This window comes from Sinocyclocheilus rhinocerous, unplaced genomic scaffold (assembly GCF_001515625.1).
Source record: "Sinocyclocheilus rhinocerous isolate Xijiao unplaced genomic scaffold, SAMN03320098_v1.1 scaffold200, whole genome shotgun sequence".
Lineage (NCBI taxonomy): Eukaryota > Metazoa > Chordata > Actinopteri > Cypriniformes > Cyprinidae > Sinocyclocheilus > Sinocyclocheilus rhinocerous.
In genome coordinates, this window is record NW_015641014.1 from 1,247,591 (window position 1) to 1,262,456 (window position 14,866).

The 14,866-nt window shown below is 36.3% G+C and overlaps 1 protein-coding gene across 1 annotated transcript in view; it reads left to right on the top strand.

Annotated features, from left to right (window-relative positions):
• LOC107753653 (transcription initiation factor TFIID subunit 4-like) overlaps positions 1–14,866 on the top strand; it is a 40,667-nt gene that overhangs the window by 6,478 nt on the left and 19,323 nt on the right. The window contains exons 10-12 of the mRNA XM_016569859.1: positions 3,623–3,833; positions 12,436–12,524; positions 12,929–13,048. Of these exons, the coding sequence (XP_016425345.1) occupies positions 3,623–3,833; positions 12,436–12,524; positions 12,929–13,048 (420 nt within the window). The remainder of the gene's footprint in view (positions 1–3,622; positions 3,834–12,435; positions 12,525–12,928; positions 13,049–14,866) is intronic.

Sequence of the window (14,866 nt, forward strand, 5' to 3'; positions counted from 1 at the left end):
GTGGCATCCATGGCTGGTGTGAACCTAAATGAGGAGAACGCCCGTATCTTGGCCACGGGTTCGGAGCTGGTGGGCACTCAGATCCGTTCCTGTAAGGACGAGGCCTTCCTTCCTGCCAGCCTGCTCCACAAACGTCTCCTGGAGACTGGTACGCGATAACCCGCTGCTACAATACTCTCATCGGCAGTCTGGCAATGTGCTTGTCAGGATCAGTTTCTCCTGGCAGGTTTACAGTCATAAAGAGGTTTAGGCTGTACCGCCACTGTGTGGGCAGTTAATATTCTGTCTAATTACTGTATCAGCGTTGACTGATGTTGTTTGAGGGCGGATCTTTAAATGGGTGTGGGATTATGAATGGATTTAAACAAAAAGCTGATGAAAGCTGGCCCGATGAGACAGGAAAGATGTGTCACTCTTTTCTAAGCTTTATGATTTGGCTGCTTGATTTAAATGCCACGCAGAGAGAAAGCTGTATAGATGATATTTTTGGCCAGATTTACAGTCAGGCATATGAATAAAGTATACAACGGATCTGAACACTAATACTTTGTACTACATGATTTTAAAATCAACTAGCCAATCAGTAGCCTAAAACCTTAGAGTAATCAGTCATAAAGAAGCACTGTATAATTAGGCTAAATTCATATTTCTTAATGTAAATTGCATTTTTGCCAAAAATATATATAAAAATATATATATTAACAATGTTGTTATTAGTATTATTACTATTGCTGTTAATTCCTATATGTTTATACTTATACAAAATAACAAAGTAGACAAAGCATTCTGGGCATTTTAATTGTTTTTTTTTTTTTTTAGATGACTAGTTGACTTATTTTTGTATTTATTTTATAGTATTTACTATTATAGTATTTATTCATATTTTTATTTATAGAGTGACCCACCCTAAGCTTAAAAAATAGAGATTTAGTGATTGGTGACCTTCCAGTCCTCTCTCCTTGATCTCTGCCTAAGACTAGGGGTCTCTTCTAAGTCTCTTCTAGTGCACTTCCACTGGTCACTCACTTGCTAAGTCAGGCTAATGAATGTCCTGTGTCCGAGCTTGAGGCCTCCTCAGGCTGCGTATGAATACTTTATAGGCCGTCTTCTGATGGCTCTCTATTTGCTGTGTGCTGAAATGTGAGGTTACCTCGGGCCTCTTCCCTGACAAGGTCACTTGCATGCACTCTGAATGTCCCTGCCTAAACAAACAATGCACATTTCAAGGACTAGATGCCTTCGAATCTACATACGTACAGATGCTACATAGCAAGTCAAGCATGACTGTTATGTTTTAAGTGTGATATATACAATGCTGGTTGCAACTGGCCGCATTGATTTAATCAAAAATGCAGGAAAAAAAAAAAATGTAATAATGTGAAATAATATTACAATTTCTTTTTTATTATTTTTTACATTTTTTATTTTGATATATTTTTTATATTCTGATGGCTAAGCTGTCAATCATTTTAATATAATGATTTGATGCTCAAGAAATGTTTCTTATTATCAATGTTAAAGCAGTTGTGCTGCTTAAAGGGATAGTTCACCCAAAAATGAAAATTCTGTCATTAATTACTCGCCCTCATGTCGTTCCAAACCTGTAAGACCTTCGTTCATCTTCGGAACGCAAATGAAGATATTTTTGATGAAATCCAAGAGCTTTGTGACCCTGAAAAGCCAGCAATGCAACTGACATGTTCAAGGCCCAGAAAGTTGGTAAGGACATTGTTAAATAGTCCAAGTCACATCAGTGGTTCAACCGTAATTTTATGAAGCCAGGAGATTACTTTTTTGTGCACAAAGAAAACAAAAATAATGACTTTATTCAACAATTTCTTCTCTTACGTGTCAGTCTTTGACACGCCTTCACGAGTTGAACCACTGATGTCACATGGACTATTTTAACGATGTCCTTTCTGGGCCTTGAACGTGTCAGTTGCATTGATGTCAATGGAGGGTCAGAAAGCTCTCAGATTTCATCAAAAATATATTATTTTCTGTTCGGAAAATGAATGAAGGTCTTACGGGTTTGGAACGACTTGAGGGTGAGTAATTAATGACCAAACTTTCATTTTTGGGTGAACTATCCCTTTAATATTTTTGTGGCATATTTCACAATATTACTGATGTGTAATTAGTATGCAAGCTAAATATTACCCATAATCCCTTGGAAATAAAGACTAGTGGAAGTCTGCTGTCTTTTCTCCATTACTAAATAGGAAAAGGTGTATATCAGCACAAAATAGGGTCCCGAATCAAGACCAGACACCCAAATTCTATACATGCAATCTGCAAACATACTGCACCAGCATCTTATTAATAATGATTAGTTAACCTTTGCATAAATCACTTTAAAGATGTCTTAAAGAGCATGAAGAAACAGGAGACTGTCATATAGACATGAGGCAGGTCTTTGGATCCCTCTCATCCAAAAAAGCGCCCTACATTATTGTATTTAAGCAAACTCTCTCCCCCCCCGGTGCGCTTGATTTAGCACACAGTGCATACCAATGAGTGCCTGCGGATATGTGCTATTACATGGAGCCCGGCTGTGGTTGTTATGCTGTTGCCAGGGGGGTGGAGAATTTAAAAATAATGGAATATATTTTAAGATGTGATTTATTTTTTGTAATGACAAAGCAAAATTTTCAGCAGCCATTATTTTAGACTTCAGTGTCACATGATCCTTCAGAAATCTTTCTAATATGCTGATTTGACACTCAAGAAACAAACAAAACAGTTGTGCTGCTTAATATTTTTGTGGAAACCATAAGAGATGCGTCAATCCTAAAATAATTCAGAAACCAAATTGGTATTGATCGTAATAGGTTGTAATTGTTAATTTAGAGCACCAAAGCTTCCTGTGTTTATTGGTAAGTGAAAAAGACAGATTTTATTTTATTCATTATTTAATTATCGTATCTTAAATGATCCTGTTTTTTTAAAAACTTGTTATCATAGAAGACTGAAAGTAATGGAGCTTGAGGAAAAAAAACTGTGGAAATCTAGACTTTCATTTTGTACTAAGAAGAAAAAAAAATGACGCAAAGAGGATACGGTGTCATGTTGCGATTTGTCCCATTCTGATTTTGCAACAAACTGTTCAAAATGAGTAACTGTTACGGCTTTATGAAGTCAGCCTGTTGACATCAGCGTAAAACAAGCCAAACTTGAATGGAGACGGGAAAAGTTGGCCCTGCGAGTGAGGCGCAGCCTCAGCGCAAAAGAAAGCGTGCGTGAAGAGATGAGAAGAGCAGTGCCGTTCCCGCTGCTAATAGGCTATAGCCTCAGAAGTGCATGAAAATGTGTGGGTTCCTGTGTGTGTGTGTGTGTGTGCGTCGCTCAGCTTTTGTCCTCTGCTGCGCCTCACGCAGCTCTTTTACCTGCAACGCTAGAACAACCATCGCATGAAAAAGAGTCGGGGGTTGCCTCACAGAAACACTGCGAAACACACAATTATCCCATTAGCTCTGGGTGACCTACTAACTTCACTTTCATTTATGCACGAAAGGGAAAAGAGTGAAACTTTAGGCGAGCTGGAGAAAAAGTTAGTTTACTCTTATAACAACGTAAAGGTGATGAACTTGTTGATGAGGAGTTTTGTTTTTACTTTCCCCAGGATGAGGAGCTGTACGAGCAGACATCGGATGTGCGGACCCAGCTGAAGTTCTTTGAGCAGCTGGAGAAGATTGAGAAGCAGAGGAAAGATGACGAAGAACGGGAGCTGCTAATGAAAGCCGCAAAAGTAGGTTTGAGTGATGCGGGAGTGGCCGTTGGCGCCAGTCTGCCCATCAGCGCCTTGCCAGTGAACGCTGGCTTTTCCCGCACGTGTTGGCCACTGTATAAAAGAAACCGGTTGTGCTTTTAAGCCTCGGAGAGAAAAGGCAGTGTTATTAAGACACAAGATTGCACTTGGTCTGCTTCATACTGGAGCAAATTGCAGTAATGGCAAAGCCAGAGGGATTTATCCAGTCTCGAGTTGATTTGATTGTACTGTTGCCTGGACTGGAGTACATCAGGGGAAAGGGAATGAGTCTTCTGTTAGGGAGCAAGAGAGGATGTTTTAAATTTGCCTTGAAGTTGCTTTCTTTCTAAGGAAGTGACACTATCTCACTCACAGTTTGTTGGGGAAAAATCATGTTATATGTAATGGATGAACCTTAAGGCATCACTACCTTTTTGCTCCAATCAAGTGAATGCTGCTTATAAATTAATCAAGTCTACATGGCTTTTTTTAGAACTGCTATATAGGTAGACATGAGGTTTAGAAGAAATTTCCTGGGTTCTAAATAGGGTTGCAAAGGGGTGGAAAATTTCCAGTAAATTTCTGCAAACTTTCCAAAAAGAAAGAAAGAAAGAAAGGGGGAAGAAAGAAAAAGAAAAAGTTTGTAGGGCCGTGCTCGACATACATTTTTCATGATTATGCCACTGCTATGACTTTGACATCATTTAGTCTGACATTGAGACAAATGGTCTCATACGTTTCCTAACAAGTTTATTACCTCATGGGGAGGAAGTCATCATTTTGCTCAGATGTCACACCGCCCTGCTGCCATCATGAGTCTAATATGGGCTAATCTTTGGCTTGTGGGGGACATGACATGTCTGAGCACTAAAGATTTTTCATCAGGTTTAATGGCAATGAAAGCAAAATGACTTCATTTCGTGGAAGAAAAAGCAGGTATTTTGAAGAACAGTTGCTGTTTTCTATTCAGGAAGAATGAATGGGGACTGGTGCTGTCAATTTTCAAACAAGATACCAAAGCACTATAAGTACCAAAAATGATTCATATATGTGCTGTATTTCAAGTTTTAAGAAGTCAAACAATAGCTTTGTGTTTCTGAAGCCTGAAAGGTCCAGTCCACAATCGTTGTTTTTGCATGATCAAGTGTGACTAGAAAAAAATTTCCTTCTGTGATTTTGCATATACATTTGAATTATTTTTCTTTAGAAATGACCTGTTTCAACTTGAATTAGTTGGGGGGGAAAAAAGTCCTCAATAGCACAGTGAACAGCTTTGAGGCTGTAATTTTCATTGAATGCCAAACAAACTTACAATTTTGGATACAGAAATTGGCCCATTTTTATAAAAAAAAACAACACATTCCTCTGCTTATTTACAGAACGGAGGGGAAATGACAACAGTTTACACACCATATGTCGCTATGTCACCATATGTCTCTGTTTGTACTGACAACCACTGTTAGATCTCATCCATCAAAGAGGATCTTTTCTGAACCCCAGCGATCATTCGAAGCATGTTTTATTCAAATCTAGAGCCGCAGAGCCCATTGTCTCTGTTGCTGTGGATATATTGTTTGTTTCAGCACTCGGTTGTTTTTCTTACCTGAGGGCATATCGTTATGGAGAAAGAGAGAAGCACTTCTTGAAGCTTCTTTGGTCTTGCTGCATCTCCTTTTTTCAGATCACAGTATAGCTAACTAGACTAGTAAAGAGAAACGCTGAACAGCACAGTTCTATATATTTATTTACATGGTTCACCTCAAAGCAAAATGGCAGCTCCTCTTCTTTGTTGAAGACCTGTCTTAAAGCCTAGACAGCTGCCTCTGAACCTCTGTCTCTGATTTCTTACCTTGCTCTTACTGAAACAAGAAGTTGGAGTTGAACATGTCAAAAGGGTCATGTCCTTTTTTATATAGAAGATTTTTAGGGATTCAGGAAATATCCTCTTGTTAAGCTAGCAGTAGTTTTTTATTTTACCCAGGCAGCACAGTAAAATTATATGTGTGTGTGTGTGTAATTGTATATATAATCTAAAAAATATATATATAATTTTAATATATATATTTTTTGCTTATATGTGTATATATATGATATATATGACAGTATTTAGATTTTTCATTAAACATTCTACAAATTAAAATATAAATGCAAAAAATGTAAATATACTTGGACATCATATGTAAATATTTATAATTTTATAATATATAATAGTGTATGTGTGTGTGTGTGTGTCAAAAAATATACTTTAAAATATAAAATAGTTTTGCTTTGTTTGCTTAATTTGAGTTTTAAATTATACAGCTGTAATGTAACACAAACACACACACACACACATACAGTGTATGTATATATATATATATATATTAGGGCTGTCAGTTTAACGCGTTAACTTGATTAATTAGTTATGAAAAAATAACACGATTAAAATATTTAACGCCGTTAACGCGCTGGCCCCGCCCCCAGACCTGTACATCATCTTACATTTCATACAGTTGACGTTGACAAATATGATGCAGAGGGCAACAACTCCATAAATGCAGTTATGCCCTAAAATTCAAGATATTGGTGCAAAAATGCCCCTGTATGTGTTTTTGTCTCATATTTTTGTGTGATTTTTGTGAGAGCAATATCACACGAGTGCTGTTTGTCCCGAATATCACGAGTGCAAATGTGATTTTACACAACAGTTCAGTAGATAAGAAGTTGATATTGTGCTATATTTTAAACATGATATCATGTGTTTTTGCTCAATTTTGCAGAGAACATAATTACCTTTTAAAGCCATAGCAGAATTGTTGTGCATCTCCGAACAGCACAGCGGTGTTTAGTTTCTGAATGAATCCGCGTTTTGAACGAATCATGTGAACCAATGATTCAAAGGCCCATTCATAAAGAGAGCCATTTACTGAATTCCTGAATGAATCAGCCGTTTGAATCAAATAAATAAATGACTCAAAGACATTTACCGCCATCTGCTGGCAGATGTAGTTTCTTATTTAGAGTATCATTTAAAAAAAATTAAAAAATAAAATAATAATAAAACATTAAAGGGATTGTTCACCCAAAAAATTTAAATTCTGTCATCATTTACTCAAACCTGAATGACTTACTTTCTTTTGTGCCTGCTGGCAGATGTAGTTTCTTATTTAGAGTATCATTTAAAAAAAATAAAATAATAATAAAACATTAAAGGGATTGTTCACCCAAAAAATTTAAATTCTGTCATCATTTACTCAAACCTGAATGACTTACTTTCTTTTGTGGAACATAAAATAAGGTATTTTGAAGACTGTTGTAACAAAGCTGTGTTGGCTACCAGTGACTTTCATTGTATGAACAGAAAATACTGAGATGTTTCTCAAATTATCTTCTTTTATGTTCCATAGTTTATGTTAGACCGTTGTAGCCTAAATGTTTGTGTAATAAATTTTATGTTGAATCAAATAAAATATTTCTAAAGCTACAATTTGTAATGTCTACATGATACTTTCTCATTTAACACAAAAATAGCTGTTTACATAATCTTTTGTAAGTATTTTCACAGTCAAATTTATTGATAAACATCGTGTAATTAATTAGATAAAAAATTTTAACCGACTGACAGCCCTAATATATATATATTGGCATGTTAATGTCAGAAAAAAATATTTCTTTTTTTTATTAAACATTCTTCAAAATGTATTTTCAATTTATGCTAAGCTTTTGCTTAATGTTTTCAATAATCACTTTTATTTATATAGCTATAGTGTATTTTAGAATTGTATAATGTTAAACACCTGTGGAGGTGTTATTTTTTATCGTATTTTAACCGTACAGATTGTTTGTTTATTCAGTCAGCAAAACAAACCAATCAACATCTTCATTTAGCGCCTAAGATTTTCATAACTGCACGTGTTGTACACACATTCTGATACTAGTGGGATGTGAAAACAGTTTTTGGAAACTTGCTCTGCTGTCTTGTTTTCTTGGATTGTTACATTGGCTCATTATCAAGGGTTTACGCCTCGTGCTTCACCTTGTTAATAAGCAGTTCTGGAAGGTGATAAATCCTCCGAACACCCCAGAGCTCAAAACTGCCACTCACTCGCAGAAAGAGCTCAGCAGCTGATATTCAGCATATCAAAGACTCCCAGAATCGCGCTAGAATTAGGATCCGGAATCGTGTTTCGTGTTTTCTCACGTCCTTGACTTCATCCAGCACCCTAATTGAACCACTACACTCGGCATCAACCTGTACGGTTATTAAGGTGTTTCTTTCAGGCGAGTCATTCTGGTGGGCCGGACTGCAGATAAGGATCAATAGAGATGGAGAGCAGCGCTGGCAGGCTCACTGTCTGTCTTTCTCTCTTGCGCCTGACCTTTGTAAATGATTATAGACTACAAGCATTTCTTTCTTCACCGCCTCCTGTCTCTCTGTCTCACAAGTAGACAGGTAGGCAATTGAGAGAAAATGACATTTCGACAAAACTAGTAGTTTCTAAACTCAGCCATATGAGCAAGTCCACATCAACATCACCTGAAAGTAATATAGCAATATACAAAATATATATATATATTTTTATTTATTTTATCAAATGTTTTGGGTCAGTGCATAGACTTTAAAAAAATTTAATATTAAAGAAGCATAATATAATATTTTCAACATTGTTAATAATGTTTATTGAACAGCAAATCATTAGTGATTTCTGAAGCATCATGTGACACTGAAAACTGGAGTAATGATGCTGAAATTCAGCTTTGCATCACAGGAATAAATTCTATTTTAAAACATTAAAATAGACATCAACTCTTTAAATTGTGAAATCTCTCTCTCTCTCTATATATATATATATATATACAGTGGGTACGGAAAGTATTCAGACCCCCTTAAATTTTTCAAATGTGTAAACAGGATATACATAATCTATTAATATAATATAATGACTGCATATAGATTCCATATAGATTATCAACTTGAAGTTTCACTCGTATCTTAAGAAGTGAAACTTCAAGGGAGAGCAATGCATGCTGGGAAGTTGCTACTAGCCATTTGTTGCTGCTTTGGAATCTATATGCAGTCTCAAGATGATTATAATTATGATTTTAATTGATACTAGTTATGATTTAAAAAAAAAGAACAATGCATTTTAAGGTCAAATGTGTAATTTATGTTATGACTGAAATAGTTCAGCACTTTGAAACACTCTCTGTCGACCATTGGTCATGCAAACAAATAGTCCTGCCCCAAACTTGCACAACTGGTTAAGAAAACTTTATTTTTTTATATTATAGTTGTTGTGAATTTGACTCATTTGTTTCTAATTTTTCTTATTTTTCCTTTGTACTACATCTCCCACAATTCCTAGTAAACTACATTTCCATATATGGTGCACTACATTACCCATATTCCCCTGGTTAAGGTCTATAAATAGACCTTACTTCCTTCCTTTGTCCCTTTTGCATTGGTGAGGTGTGGGTTTGAATGGACACCCAACCATGTTCTTTGAGTCCTTCCCTTAGGATGCGTTAAGTAAGTCTGTTTGCCAATTGTATAGTTTGAATTTGTTTATTTGAATTGTTTAGATATTTAGTCCCTATTTGGATTGAATACAATATTGATGTTTATTGATGAATTAATTTCATGAGTTTGATTTCTCTTTTGTATTGTTTGTAGTGACTTAAAACCATCCTGTTTATCCTATGCATCCTGTTCATCATGTCCAACCTAGTAGTCCTGCTCCATGTGACTTTGTGAACTTCATGTCGTGTGAATTGCTAAAGATTTATGCTTCTTCAATCCAATGGAATAAAAGAGAGCAAAGGACTGGTGTTTTCCCAGTGTTTTAATCAGACACGCCACCAAGTTTCTACAATTTAACGAACTTTGGATATTTTAACATCTCATATTCAACAATAGTATAAAATTACACACTTTAGCTTTCATTTCAGAGGTGATAACTGGACTCTGTGAATTTAAAAGACTGTGAAAGAAATGTAAAGCATTCATTGTTATTGCATACTATATTGAATACATACTGGTTTACAGTATGTACTGTGCAGCAAGTATTATGCTACTATTCCATTCTGAACACAGCCGTAGTGTTGCACGCTTCTGATTTAAGGAGGTTCTCCAATCGGTATTCGCAGTGGTGAACAACCGTGTTAAAGGCACAATATGTAATTTTCGCCGCTAGAGGGCGTGTATACAAAATAAACAAATAGACAAAGGCGTAGTTTGATGACGCCGTGACTGAGTGTGGAATCATGGGAGTTGTCGCAGCAGGTTTTGTGATTGTGGTCAGTCATTAAACAGTGATTATGTGGAGCCACAGAGCTCTGGATTACAGCTGGCGTAACTAGGTTCCCCTTTCACTCCTCATCAAATAATCGAATATGAACGCAAGTCAGCGCTCTAGCTGCAGGCGGTGAGAGAAGATCAGCCGCGACACCAAACAGTCCCTGTCCTTCTAGAACCTTCTGTTAAACACCGCTAGTCGCTGCATTGTGTCCGTACAGGGCCTCCTTACCTCGCATTACTTCAAATAGATTCACACACACCCCACCGTCGTCTCTTTTATGTGCCCTCAGGCGCATTCACCGTAACTGTCAGGGTCAGGTGAAAGTTCAGTGCACCAGATCACTGACATGCAGCGGTGGTGCTGGCCGTGTTTACGTGTCAGCTCGCTCTCTTTGGGGCATCCATGCGTGTGCATGCAATGTGCACGACTTCCCTTCCGATTAGCATAACCCTGACTTAATTAGCATGTAACCGTTGGCTTGAATTAGCGGTTTGTCAATTTCCCCCTCTTCATTATGTTATTTAGTTTGTATTTGTGAAAGGAGGGGCGGGCGGCGCAATTATTTGGACAAATTGTTTCTAGCAGCACAAGTGACAAATTCAGTCAATTAAAAGTAATCTACATACACAATGGAAATGTTTTACTCTACGACTGATTTACGTCATTCCTGCAAAAGGAAAACAGTGTGTTACAATCGTTTTTTTCTTGTGTTCCCCCATAGATCCATCTGTAAGACTCAAATACCCCTTTATCAGTCGACACAAAAACAGAAATTTGTTCATATTAAATCACAGTATACTAGTTATCAGTAATCACTATTATTAATATAGTTTTAAAAAATCTGTAGGTGGAAAAAGGTCTGTTTTATCATAATCTAATATATTTTAATCTATAATATACACAATTTTATTAAAATAAATAGCTATAAAATATATATAAATGCTATCATATGTTTAATTTTTTAAAATATACTGTGTGTGTGTGTGTGTGTATATACATGTATGTGTGTGCGCGTTTTTGTGACAAATGAGGACATAAATTTGTATAATGACAAGGGTATGACATAGGTATTACAAGGAGAAGGTGACTTTTCAGGACATTACCCCATGTCCCCACTTTTCAAAACGCATATAAATCACACAGAATGGAGTGTATTGAAAATCTGAAATAGCACAAAGTTTCCTGTGAGGGGTAGGTTTAGGGGTAGGGTTGGTGTAGGGCAATAGAATATACGGTCTGTACAGTAGAAAAACCATTACGCCTATGGGATGTCCCCACTTTTCACAAAAACAAACCTGTGTGTGAGAGAGAGTCTGTAGGTGAAGGTCTGTTTTATCATAATCTAATATATTTTAATCTATAATATACACAATTGTATTAAAATAAATAGCTATAAAATATATATAAATGCTATCATATGTTTAATTTTTTTAAATATACTGTGTGTGTGTGTGTGTGTATATACATGTATGTGTGTGCGCGTTTTTGTGACAAATGAGGACATAAATTTGTATAATGACAAGGGTATGACATAGGTATTACAAGGAGAAGGTGACTTTTCAGGACATTACCCCATGTCCCCACTTTTCAAAACGCATATAAATCACACAGAATGGAGTGTATTGAAAATCTGAAATAGCACAAAGTTTCCTGTGAGGGGTAGGTTTAGGGGTAGGGTTGGTGTAGGGCAATAGAATATACGGTCTGTACAGTAGAAAAACCATTACGCCTATGGGATGTCCCCACTTTTCACAAAAACAAACTGTGTGTGTGTGTGTATATATAAATATACACTGTCTGTATTGACAAAAGTATTGGGACACCCCCCTCTAATGTACAGGTTTGACTACTTTAGTAATTTAGTAAAAACACAATTCCCTAGAATATAATTATATGCTTAAACATTAAGATTTGTACTCATGGAAATTACTAAAGTAGTCAAACCTGTTCATTAGAAGATGGTGTCCCTATACTTTTGTCCATATGTGTGTGTGTGTGTTATGTTTATATATATATATAAACATAAACAAACAAAACAAAAAAAAAAACATAAGAATGATCACAATTAGCTTTTTTTTTTGACAGCCCTAATATTTTTTTTGTCAAAATTGGTCAAATTGTCAAAGCAAAATTAAACTATTTCCAGGTCTATCCTCCTGGCTGGGAATTTCTTTTTGGAACGTCATCTGTCCTGTATCCCACCTCTAATGTTTTGTTCCCACATTTCCCCCACTTAGTTTCATAACTCCAGCAGCCACTGCGGCTCGGTGAACGCACTTTCTAATGGGGCCGTCGATGACACACAAAGCCCATTTTGTTTTGTTTTTCTCTCTCGAGTTAATGGCCACAGTGGTGTGAGTGTCAGGGTGAGGAGAGGTGAGGACTCTCTCTGCATTTTGTGCCCGGCAGCGCTCACTCCAAGCGGGGGAACAGAGGACGTGCAGCCCCCTCTTCATCCACCCCTCCCGGCGTGGCTGGCTCTGTCACTGCCTGCTAGGGTGAGATGACTTTACCTGCGGGCTGTGCTTTTTGAAAATCGCTCGCTCTCTCATTCTCAAACACTCACTCACTTTCTCCCTCATTCCCTCGTGGAAAGAAATTGAATTAAGCACCCAGATACGGCAAAAGCTCTGAGTTATTTGCTGCATTGAAGCTGTGTGTGATGTTTGGAGCTTCATTTGCTCTATAGAGCTCTTCGGGGCAGTTTGGAATGAATGTAAAATACACAGCATACAAATATTTGAAAATGATAATTCAAGTAAGGGAATGTGTTACACCGTAATGCTTATTTGGGAACTTGTTATTCACAGTCCTACACAATGTATAAATTGTCTGTTTCGCGTGAATGGCTTTGATATAGCGTTCATGCAGTTAATATTGATTGAATGTTCTTGCCATTCAGATGCAGCAGCAGGAACTCGCCCAGATGAGACAGCGGGATGCCAACCTCACAGCCCTTGCCGCCATTGGACCCCGCAAGAAACGCAAGCTTGACTCTCCTGGGGCCTCGGCAGGTGCAGAGGTAAGACCCTCAGGCCCTTATTTATATGGACCTCCATACTAAGTTTCATGTGGGCCAACGCCAATTAGATTAAAGCATGTCAGCTCCTGAAGTGTAAGATGTTTCCCTCTCAAAGTCTCAAGAAAGGGATTTTTCAAATCCAGCAAATATTCAAAATTGACAACAAAAGGAAATCTTAAGGATACAAAATTGTCGTCATCATTGGCAAGATTTTAAGCTTTTGCTTCATAAGTTTAAAATAGTGCAGCAGTGACCGTCCAGTTTTAGTTGCTTCAATATTTTTTTCTTCTTCATTATCCTTTAATAAAGACATAAAGACTTTAAAGCCATAAACCAAATAACCAGATCTAAGATGGTTCACATTATAAACAAAATAGAAACATGAAATGGAATAAAGACTGTACAAGATTTTGTACTTTTGTGTGAGAATGAATTACAGAGAACTTCAAATGTTGTCAAAAACTATGGTAAAACTATTAGTATAATAAATTATATATGGCGTCAGTTCTTTTTTTTAAAAAGAAATTACCGTTTTGTCCCGAATATAAGACCATGTTTTTTTCATGGAAATACATCTGAAAAAACGCGGTCGTCTTATATTCAGGGTCTAGACTTTGACATGTCAATAATACACCCACAACAATAGGTGGCGCCAAATATGCATAAAACGAGTGTGCCATGAAATACGTACTGTAATGCGTGTTGTAAAGATCGCGAGTAAAAACAAAAGAAAAAGAAAACCTGACAGCTGCATATGAAAATAATTGAAGACAAAATGTGTTTTACTGAGAAAAAACAAGATTTGTTTTTTAAAAAGGCTTTTTCCAAAAGGTACATCTGGAAAAAGGGGGGTCGTCTTATAATCAGGGTCGTCTTACATTCGGGCCAATACGGTAATACTTTTATTCTACAAGGATGCATTTATTTTTTCGAAAGTAAGGGTAACAAAAAATTTACAAAAAAAGGGAGTCACACTTTAATTTGGGGACCAAGTCTCACTATTAACTATTAGCTATGACATTTGCTTCAAACATCAAATTTGCTGGTTATTAATAGTTAGTAAGGTACTTATGTTTAGGTATTGGGTAGGATTAAGTGATCTAAAATATGGTTATGCAGAATAAGGCATTAATATGTGCTTTATTAGTACTAATATACAGCCAATATGCTATTAATACGCATGCTATTAAGCAACTAGTTAATAGTAAAAATTGGTCCCTAAAGGGTTACCAAAAAATTTAACATAACAGTAAAGACATTTATAATGTTACAAAAGATTTCGGTTTTAAATAAATGCTGTTATTTTGAATTTTCTATTCATTAATTAATCCTAAAAATAATCTTATCATCATTTCCACAAAATGATAACCAACGATATTGATAATAAAAACATTTTCTTGACCACCAAATCAGCATTTTATGTTATAGGTTATATTTAAAATTTTAATATTATTTCACAATATTACTGTTTTTACTGTGCTTTCATAAAAATGAATGCTGCCTTGGTGTGCACAAGAGACTTGTTTCAAAAACATTTAAAAATGTTATGACCCTAAATAAGTTTATAAAATATAAAAAGTAAGGATGCACCGATGTATCGGCCGCCGATATTTATCGTCCGATTTTTGATTATTTTAAAGCCATCTGCATATCGGAAATAGCATGAAAAGGGCCGATACCGATGGTTTATTAATTAACTACATGGAGACAACGAGTTGTATGTCTGTTGCATAATCCAACGTTTTTCTCTGGGCAAAATGATTAAATACTTGCCAAAATAAAATCTGTACAAAATATAGTTTGTCAGACAGCATAGTA